General features: G+C 40.0%; 2 protein-coding genes across 2 annotated transcripts; one reads left to right on the forward strand and one right to left on the reverse strand.

The window, feature by feature from the left end:
- Positions 1-600: 600 nt before the first annotated feature.
- On the reverse strand, positions 601-10,696 carry LOC101166127 (uncharacterized). The gene is made up of 4 exons (XM_078949526.1): positions 10,050-10,696; positions 9,455-9,550; positions 1,503-1,561; positions 601-1,304 (listed from the first exon to the last, which is right to left on the reverse strand). Exons 1-4 carry the CDS (start codon positions 10,491-10,493, stop codon positions 1,061-1,063), a joined length of 843 nt encoding a protein of 280 aa, XP_078805652.1. The 5' UTR covers positions 10,494-10,696; the 3' UTR covers positions 601-1,060.
- On the forward strand, positions 4,578-5,189 carry LOC100049439 (Her4). Its single transcript, NM_001104813.1, has 2 exons — positions 4,578-4,634; positions 4,746-5,189. The coding sequence occupies exons 1-2, from the start codon at positions 4,578-4,580 to the stop codon at positions 5,187-5,189; spliced, it is 501 nt and encodes a 166-aa protein (NP_001098283.1).

Raw genomic sequence — 10,696 nt, forward strand, 5'->3', positions numbered from 1 at the left:
AAGTACATACATCAAATGTTCAGGGGGGGAAAAATTATAATTTTTTGCTTTCTGTACTTATTGTCACTGTAAAATCTCCCCGCAAAAACATTTGTTAAGGTTTCATAAAAGCAGCTATTTTGAAATGAGCAGGAACCCTCTTTTACTGCCCCTAGTGGAATGTTGATGAACTACAGTGCAGAAAACATGGACAATGGTTTTTGGATCATGCTAATGATAAAGGGCTGTCAGAAATGTGTGTCTCAATTATGATATGAATGATTATACCGGGTTAACCTTTATTTAACCCGGAAAACTAGATTACTACTCCATTTTTCAAGGCAGCCCTGGCCCAGAGAGCCGGACCCATTAAAATACAACATTAAATGTTTTTGTTTATATGCAAAACACTTGTTTTTAATTGAAGGAAAATCTAAAAAGATACTTGGAGTATTATAAGACACAATTTCCTGTGTTGTTGAGGTTTCTGCTTGAGTGCAGGACAAATGTCACAGATCTTCACATTAATCTTCCACATCTTCCGCAACTAAATAAATCACAGAATTTTAAAATATTAGTTGGTTTTCATTTTACAATAAAGTTAAAAAAAAACTGAAGACATTTTGAATTTTTTTTACACTTTATTAAGAATTGCACTTGAAAGTCTATATTGCACTTTGTCATTTATAGCTCTCAGCAGGAAAATGTCTCTAAGAAAAATAAAAAAATAGAAAAACTTCTAGCAATGAAGGAAATCATTTACTAAAACGTATGCACAAGCATAAACATGAACCTTTCATCCAAAGGAATATATGGCTTTCCATTTGACAATTCTACATCACATTAAGAAGACTTGAAATGGTTGTAGACCAGTAGATCACGGTGTTGGTGGTCAGGTTTTTACAATTTCTGCTACGTTTGAAGTTAAAACACTTCAATAAAAAATGTGGGAAAAAAGTTTTTTCATTTTAGTTTTGTTTTTTGGCAAAGCTCCCGTTCCAAGTTATGACTTAAGTTAGAAGCTTGAAGATGTCCTCTAACTTAGTCCCATGTCTGGTTCTGGTTTCTTGCACTTGTCGAGTTACTCCTGGCAGCACAGCGGTGCCATATCCTCAGCAGCTGATGCGATCAGTCTCATGGCTTTTCTGGAGCACTTGCTGTAGCCATCATGGAGAATGAGAGCCCTCTTGATGGTGAAGAAAGAGACGGTCTTGTCCCACACGTCGGAGCTGATGCTCCCAGCGCTGAGTTGCCTCTCCAGCGTTGAGCGGATCCTCCCAGCTCTTTCAACACATTTTCTTTCAAAAAGGCTCACCCTGCACATTCTGAGGAGAGAGAGGAGGACATGGAGAGGGGTCAAATTTTGATGGTTAAAGAGAGATTTGATTACAAAAGTAATTAAACTTCACAGGCATCTAAAAAATGCATGATAAAAGCAAAAACCCTTGATGCCAGAACAAAATTGACTCCAAACTTCTACAATCTAAACAGAGAAGAGCAAAGTTTTCTTCATTTGAGCTTACGTTGTTTGCTGATTCCTCATGATGAACATTTGGCTGAATGAAGTTCTGGAAGTCCTGGGCTGTGTGAAGTACAAGAGGTGCTCCGGGTTAGTATTTCGTCTGCAAGACCTCCCCCGTTTATGTACTTAGGCCGGCTCTCCCGTCAGTTTGATGTGATGTTGTTTCTCACAGGATCCAGCCAATCACAAGGCTGGATCATGACAATAGAATATGAATGAATTGGTTGAATTTGAGGGACACAATGGCAACTACCCAAACAAACAGGTGGGAGGGGACCAATGCCAGTCTCTTGCTCTTAAGTTGATGCTCAACAATGAGGGGAATGCACTCATCATTGTAAGAAATGTGGTGGGAACATTGAGGGAGAACATCTGTCTGATGACGTCCCGCAAGTGGCTCCATTCAGCGTTGTGGGGAAAGAGATGTTAAGTGAAGGACAGAGGGCTTTTGATTTCTCTGATTTCAGGATTCTTCTTAAAGCATTAAAGTATGGAAATTATATATGTTCAGTCCAAACTGAAAGACTGTTTCTGAACACTACTGATTTAGGATTCAACATTTTCTTAGATCTCTTAAAGATGCTCTGTTTGTTAATATGTTAGATTTTGAGTCTTACAGTGAAACAATGCTTGGAAAAAGTTTCCCACCTTCGACACACTTTTCTCACACACTTTGCCTATTCATTATATGTGTCTTGCTGTCAGTTTTTCAAGTTCTCACGGTGAGCGTCTCACATGCCTGATTGGCTGACAAAAAGCATCCAGATGGTTTGCCTGGAAGCCCTGTTGACAACCCTATCTTCCTGGGAGTGTGAGCCAGTCTTGTGAGTGTGTGCGTATGGAGACGGAGAGGAGGGGGGGCTGGTCACTTAGTCTTTGTGCGATGGGGCACACTTCCTTTGTGCTGCCTGCCTGGGAGTCATTAACACTGAAGTGTGGGAAGCCTGGGACCACAGCAGCTCCCACGTTTCACTCAGGCAGGAAGGGAGCGTGTGACTGAGACGTGGCCAGCAGCAGGCAGGGCAGCCAGCTGTGTGTGTGTGTGTGTGTGTGTGAGTGTGTGTGTTTGTGGTTTTTCTTTAGGGTGATTGCCCGCATAAGTACGTGAGACTTTACTTAATTGTGTGTTGACATGTGCTGGAAGTGTGATAGCCAGCCAGTGATGCATGCTTCCCCACGCTTCACACAATTCAAGTTTGTTGATAAAATCCTCATCAGAAGATGACATTTTTAAGATTGTTTTTGATAACACAACCTCAAACATTATAATAAAAAAAAAAATCACATACTGCCTGATGGGAGTATTTTATATATCCTTCATAGGAGTAAATAACCAAATTGAAAAAATAATCTGTTTGCTTAATACAAACTATTTTATGTAAATTGTTTAATTTTTTGCCATATGTCATTATGTTTCATTGTATTTTCCTAAACTCATTGTCTTTTTCTTATCCGAAGTGGTCTCAACATAAGTCTTTAAGGCTTCTTCCACCTATACAGCTCTTCTTAATGTAAATGTTCCAGTTTATCTTCTGTTTTATCTTATCTCATGTCATGATACTTTATAAATAAATATTAATACTTTATAGCTAAAGTGTCTTCAGCACTTTGGAGGTCAAAAAGCAGAAGAAACTGATGAAATCTTTAGAGATTTTCATACCAATAATCAAGAAAAATAACAAGGTCAAAATTCTTTAATGTACAGTTTTCGTATCGTATAAGCAAAAGAGAGAAAATGTCTTTTTTTTGTCCCTAAAAACAATACAAAGAATAAATAAAGAATAAAACTAACTCCCTACATCAAACTAACAGCTGGTGGATTTCTTTCCGCTCATCTTAAAAAAAATGCAGTAAAATCTTCGCATGTATCTAGTGAACCAACGAAAAGCAAAAACCAGAGTTCTATGAGTTATGGGATTTGTCAGCTTATATGATCTCATGATAAGATTGTGCAAAAATGAGAGAATTTTTGGGGGAGCTCAATCCCTTTTCCCAATCACAGATTTTTCCGGTGCTTCCCAACAGTTTCAAAGGTGTTCAGACCATGTTTAAGCATTAATACAACCCTTTATTCAAATGACTTTTGCTCAAATGCAGGACATTTATAAAAACTTTAACACCAGGGTCATTACATTATTTAAAATATGTATTTTATCATGAGTGAAACTTTAAAGACTAAATAAAATTGTCACTCATAGTTAATCTATAGAATCAGGTCTCCAATTATTTTAGAAATAAAGAGCATTGAAAATCTTTTGTAAAAAAAAAATCACTTTTTTTTTTCAAACAACTAAGTTGTTATTTGAAATTGTTCTGAAAAAGTACTATTTTAAAGAAGCAATACTTTTTTCATTAAATATTTGATACATTAAATCATTTCAATGAAATAAAACAAAATGTATGTCCTTTCTGTCAAAGTGATGTTGCAACAGAAAGGCAAAACTTCTGCCAACACTTTCTCTGTTTTATTCCCCAACAGATTTGAGCTCAGAAACAGAAAACCTTCCCACATCTGAGCTTTTCTTGGGTGTTGCACAGATTTGGAGGGAAGCCGCTCATTTCAAACAGGTGGAAGTAGCTGCATGTGGGTCTTCTTGAGTGCTTGGCCCTCCGTTAGCTCCCACGTGTGCCTGGTGGCGGAGGCACTTTGTTTTGGATTACATGGTGGTGGCGATGACATTAGACTGCGGCGTGCTTCCCTCCGGGGTCACCACTTTCCCATATTAGCACAAGCATTGGGTCAGTCTCCCAGCTACAGCCACCCCACCCCCCCAACCTTCCCCTCCCTCTCCACCCCGCGCTCTTTCTCTCATGATCTATTCCTCCACCTGCTCCCAAGAGACACACTCATTGTCCCAATGGCTATAAACACTTCATTGAGCATGTGGCAGCCTCGCATTCAGCAAAGCCCTTCCCAGCCCTCCCATTGGCTCCAGGACTGTGAGAAACTCCAACAATCCGCAGACTCACACATTCATATGGAGATTTGTGAGTATAAATACAGGGCAGAGGCAGGCACACAGCTCAGATTCAACTGACTCTTCAATCCGAGCAGAAACGCTCTGACTCTTCAGCAATGGCACCCACTGTTTTTCGTCAGGAAAGCAAGGGCCACCTGACTCCTGCTCATAAGGTAAATCCCATCTCTTTAAAGCCACATGCTTTTATTTTTGTGTTTGACAGAAGCTTTTTAAAAAATTGTGTTTGAGCATTCCTAACTGATTTCTTTTAATCTTCTTTTTAGCTGAGAAAGCCAATGGTGGAGAAATTGCGTAGGGACCGCATCAACACCAGCATCGAGCAGCTCAAGTCCCTCCTGAGTCCAGAGTTTCTGAGGCAGCAGCCTGACTCCAAGCAAGAAAAGGCCGACATCCTGGAGATGGCCGTGACATACCTGAAAAACTGGCAGCAGCAGAAACAGCAACAGCAGAACAGACTGGCCTCTGGGCTCATGACTGCCGGCGATGGCTACTCCCACTGCATCCAGGAGGCCGTCAGCTTTCTGACCCACAGCGAGGCTCAAACCCAGGCCCACAGGATGCTGCTCAGCCACTTCCAGAGTCTGCAGGGGTCCAGCAGGACCCCTCTCACCCTCTGCTCTCCATCTCCTCCAGGCTCTCCTCTGCATCAGCTCAGCTCAACCAAGGGTGGGAGTCAGGCCAGCAGTGGTCTGTGGAGGCCCTGGTAGTACTGTGACCCAGAGAAAGAACTGTAAACGTCACGGAGAGAAGAATTGCTGCTTCCTCTAGTGTTTGGGAGGAATGTTCTTCAGCATTTTTCAGTGTTGTTAAGGCTTATTTGGCACAATGTGCTGCTGTTTGTTGGGGGGTTGGTACTGAAAAATTCAGGTTATTAGATAATTTGTACACTGTGTGTACAGATGTTGTCTATTATTTAGAGTATTTACTCTGCAATTGTATTCATGTGACACATGAGGAAACATTCCCATAATTTTTTATGTGTTTTGTAAACATGCTAAAGTACTGCAGTGTCTGAGACACAGTTTGACTCAATGTTTTAATGTGATACTGAGTATCCTGACATTACGTTTTCAGCTTGTTGCTGATTAATCAAAAAAAGCCATAAGTGGATCCTGTGGATCCTTCTCTACTGTAAATCCAATTTGGATTATTCTCTATTTTTGATGACTATTTGTAACCATAATTGGGCTTAAAGGTGAAGGGGTGAAACTGACATTCCTGACAGTATCTGTCTTTATTGATGATGTTCATCTGATAGTCAATACCTTTGATAAGGGTATTTTGTGAAGGCAGCAGTCTCTTCTACAATGTTGTGTTGTTATGCTTCTCTGTGAAGTTTGCCTTTGAAAAATATGGGAAAAAAGCAAAGAACAAATAAACCATAATGAGTTTCTTTGAACGCACTCAGTTGTTCTTGTCATATCTTTACTTCAGATCATATTTTTCATTACTTACATTCAAACTCCAGCTTTTTGATAATTAAAAAAACATGAAACAAATCTTTATAATAAAATATGTCCTTCAGTCATATAATGAGCTCTGCTGACAGATAAACTAATACTAGTCTGCCAGGTCAGTATCAGAATTGTGTGATCCACCTTGAGATGTACTTCTTCATTAATTTATCAAAGTTTTAACATGTTCAATTTCAACTATGAACTTGAATTTTTTCAAAAGAAATTCAAATTTAAAGAGCTTAAGAGTGGAAAAACATGGCTGAAATTTAAAATAATTGACAGCAGCTTTCTCAACTACCGTCCAAACCTCCTTGTTTAAATCACAGGCAAAAATCAACTAGAAGTGTAAGATGTTCTGTTTTGGGACGTTTGGAAAGGTGTCGAAATGCTGATCAGTGCTATTTGTATTGACATTTCTTGTAGCTTTGGTCATATTTAGGGCTGTGACTGCACTGCTTTGATGTATAGGCAAACAACTCAATGCAAACAATTGAGCCAAATGTTAACTTTTATAAAATTAAACCAAATATTTTTTTAAGATTAAATAATCAAAAATAGAGTAATCTTCCTTTAAAAACAAAAGATCAATGTTGTAGGGCATGGTGGGGTTAGATCGAGTGCCTATAGGCTATCAGAGTTGGATGTGTTTTTGCTCTAAACTAAATTTAACCGTTGGTGACCTCATAAAGGGACCTGGGTTGTCGTAATGTTCATTTATAGTCTGAATTGAAGTCATGCTAAAATAAAAATGTTTGATAAAAATGGAAGAGATTGTGAAAAAATAACAAAGTTTAAGCAGAAATTCCTCGGTTTTAACCCATCAGTTCAAAATGAATGTATACTGTAAAATATCTAGAGTGATTGATAGAAACTGATGGAGAGTGTGTTCTCTATATTCTGTATTTTCCCAGAGTCACCTTTTCCCACAGGGCTCATTAACTTCTCATCTGCTCGGACCGTGCTGGTGAACAGGTGTTTTAAAAGCCGGGTAGAGGGATATCCCTGCCGGCCGCATGTCTCACATCTTCTGTTGTGGTCCCCGTGGTATGATGCCTTGTGCTTGTATTCTATCTGAAGTGCTCTTTAAGTCTTTCACAACTATTTTTGTGTGCAGAAGTTGTAAAGAATGTGGCGTGCCCGGGACTTTCTCAGGGTCTAGTTTGCCAGGCCAGATGGTCTGGCTAAAGCTGCCCTCCTCCCCTTCAGCAGGAGATCAAACACCATGGCTAATGTGATGTGTAACAAGACACACTTCTATTGTCCCCAGCCCTGGACCAGTGAATAGGCGCAGAGTGTGGGAAACGAGAGATACCACACTCACAGAGAGATGGCTGACGGGAAGCAGCTCTGCGCCGCCGCGGGTCTGTGCGGCGGCTGAGACTTTATGGCAGGAATTCAGAACTCTCAGGGAGGGGAACTTGTCTTCCCACACACTTGTAGACAAAGACCCCCAGCAGCCGTGTAGTGCACACTAACTTTTAGGGGGAGGCACAAATTCACGCAAACATGTCAGGGATGAAGGGCCAGATATTACAGCCAAGCATGAATGTTTCTGGACACACAGATCCTCTCATGTCAGCTGTTACAGTAAACACAAGACTCCCATTCACAGAAATGACAAAGGGGGATTAAGGGGTTAAATACTTTTCATTTTCTAAAGGATTCCGTTCAAGTATGTGTGAGGCATTTTGATATTTATGCACCAGATATTACACCGAGATGTCCAGAGGTCATAAAATGTATGTTTTAACAGAATTTTTTCATTTAAAAGGGAATTTCTTATTTTGTTTTTGAAGCTAATTTCCAGACCCAAAGATGGTACTCAAGTAAAAGCACCCTCATCCTAATGATTGTTTAAAAGAGTAGTGGAGTACTGAGTAACAGTTTGGACTCATTATTTGCAGATACTAAATTATAACATTTTGATTGCACTTTTATAAAAAGGAAATTTCCATTATTCATTTACTTCTTGCCAGTTTAATGTTGTAAATTCACTCAACCGAAATGCACTAATAAAGGTTTGTCTTGACCACTCACTCACACACACGCACACACACACGCGCACACACATCATTGCTGCTTGGCAAACATCACAAGATTACAAAAAATGACTAAGATATTCAACACCTCTTCATGTTCTGTTGCAGGCTTGTTGATGTGTTCTGCGTTTGTATACTGGAATTGTTGTCCTTTTTCAAAACAAGCAAAAACCATAGAATATGAGATGTTTTTTTCTTTTTTAAAGAAAAAAAAATCTGGCAGTGGAACTAGCAGAATTTGTCTCAGTAAGATTATAAATAAGTTGAAGTCTAAATTAAATGTTGAAATTAGCTATAAACACTCAAATTTAGATATTATTCTGGTAATTGAAACTATTAGGTCTTAAAATAGGCATGTATTGCTCAAGGAAAAGTTTTGTATCTTTAATGTTGGTCTATTTTTACAATTTATCCCCTAAATTTACCTGTTTTCATCCAATTTTCTTATTTCTCAACCATGTTAGTCTAAAAGTAAAGCAAAATTACCGGTACACATTTTATAATAACATTGTCCTATGAATTGACATGTCAGTTTTAAGAGTTTCTAGTTCTTTTAAATCCAGCAAGTCTATATTTTGAAACGACACCACTCACCATCACAAATAAAACGTCTAAAAATATTTTGTAAAGTAAAGAAAACATGCCGATTTTGCTTAATTGTTTTCAAATTTCTCAAGATTCATTGATTTAAGTCATCATCTTATTAAAAAGCTACTGGTAAGTTAGTTTTGCCTCATTAAGAGCAATGAGATATTCAAACTAGATATTAGACAAAAATTCTTGGAGGGATTTTGTGTTGTTTTTTGCAGTGTACAATCAAAGTTGCTTTGCTTATGTCATTGCACTCAATTGAATGTGTATATCTGTAAAAATGATGTCAGTGTTTCAAATAAAACGAAAAGCAGTATAAAAAATGTAAAAAAAAAATAAAATAAAAAGCAGTTAGACTGTTACAACAAAATGTTACTGATTAAAAGTAATGGTTTATCATGTTTTTGATAAGGAAAAAGTAAAAAACGACTCCAATGGGGACTTTTTAAACAAAAAGTTTCTTAATTTGATGTAACTGAGTAAATGTGACTCCCGACTTTCCACCTCTGTCTATTTAACACATATTAGGTTATGGCACACTTATGTTAAAGGTTTCTTTAAGCTTTCTGAACATTTTTCAAAATAAAAATGTTTTAAAAGGAGGAAAAGTGCTTTAGAAAGTGAGTTGGCCCCTCTTTAACTTTTGATTGGCAGTTTTTCCAATAATACAACTGAAACACTCATTTTAAAACAGTGGCTGTAAAATAGTCAGCACAGACCAATCGCACACAATGCGCTCAGTGCAGTGAACTGAATATGCTGGGGGTGTGTGATTTTTTTCCAGACAGACCGGAACACAGAGTTTCTGTTTGCTCAGAAACACAAAATCAATTAACATTCCCTATGGAGCGAGGAGCAGCAGCACAGCTTTTGTAACTCACTTACCCAGATTCTGGGTGCTGGTGGGAAGCTGGAGAAATGGTCATACTCCACACTCCACGGCAACGTCGCTGGTAATGGAGACGGTGTGGCTTCAACCTGCTATCATTTTGAAATCTCAATCCACAGGGGCTAAATAAATAAATGTTTCTTCCAAATATAATCTAAGGCTGACATAGTCTGTTTAAAATGCATGGCAGAAAATATGAAAACATCATGCTTCAATTTTCTCAGTCACTGCTAAAGAACTCTTTACTTCAAGACTCAAGTTTTCTTTTTGATTTTATGATCTGTCTTTTTCTTGTTCTATTTATTTCTTGTGGCTCCTGCACAGACGTTTACTTGGGTTTTTACCATGTCTTGTTTTTTTTTGGCAACTTTAGTGAATGTTGCCTCTGTTGTGTCAGTATTTTCCTAAACTCATGTCCAAATTTCTCTAGAATCCAGACCAGGTTTACTCTGCTGAGAACCTCATGATTGCCCCTGATTGCTGTCCACCTAAGATGTCGGAACCATCACATTTCCACCTCTGTGCCTCACAGCTGCTAAATGTTTTTGGTTTAAGCAAACATTTTCACAAAGGCCCCTGCCTTGCTCCTACCTGGACCAACCGTGGGCCGGGTGGGTGGCTGCCTGGAGTGCGGAGCGGGTCTCCCTTGGGGGGTCCTGGCTCGTACCTGGGGTCGGGGCGGGGGGATGCCCGGAACTCCTGGGTGGTGGTGGGGTGCTCGTCTGGGGCTGTGGGCGTCCCTCTCCGGTGGGGCCCTGCGTTGGGCTCTTCCGGCGCGGCGGGGGGCTGCTTTCCTGGCTGGGCTGGGGCGGCGCTCTCTTTCCCTCTGCGCCTCCCTGCTCTCTGGCTCTGGGGGCCTCGCGGCGGTCCTGCTGGCCCTGGCCTGGGTGGCGGTCTTGGTCGCCCGGGGGGCGGTTGTTCCCTGCCTGTTCCCGTGTGGCGCTGGGGGAATTCCGGCTGCCGCTGCTGCTGCGGCGGGGGTATGGGTGTGGGGGTGGCTGGGCGCTCCTCCTCCTTCTTTTCACATTCCACCATCCATTTTAGAAGAACATAAACACTCACCTGAGCACAGGTGTTAGCTCACCTTTGCACTAATAGTTTGCATGATTGAATGAATGAAAGATTTCACACTAGTTGGTTTAAAGGCATAAGTATGCGTTCGTGAACACTATCTGTTTTGTGTGCATGTTGACATGTGGACATTTCTGCGGCTAGCAGGTGTGTTGATAATATTTGAG

Source organism: Oryzias latipes, chromosome 7, assembly GCF_053564925.1.
Source record: "Oryzias latipes strain Hd-rR chromosome 7, Olatipes_Hd-rR_3.1".
In the NCBI taxonomy this organism is placed as follows: domain Eukaryota; kingdom Metazoa; phylum Chordata; class Actinopteri; order Beloniformes; family Adrianichthyidae; genus Oryzias; species Oryzias latipes.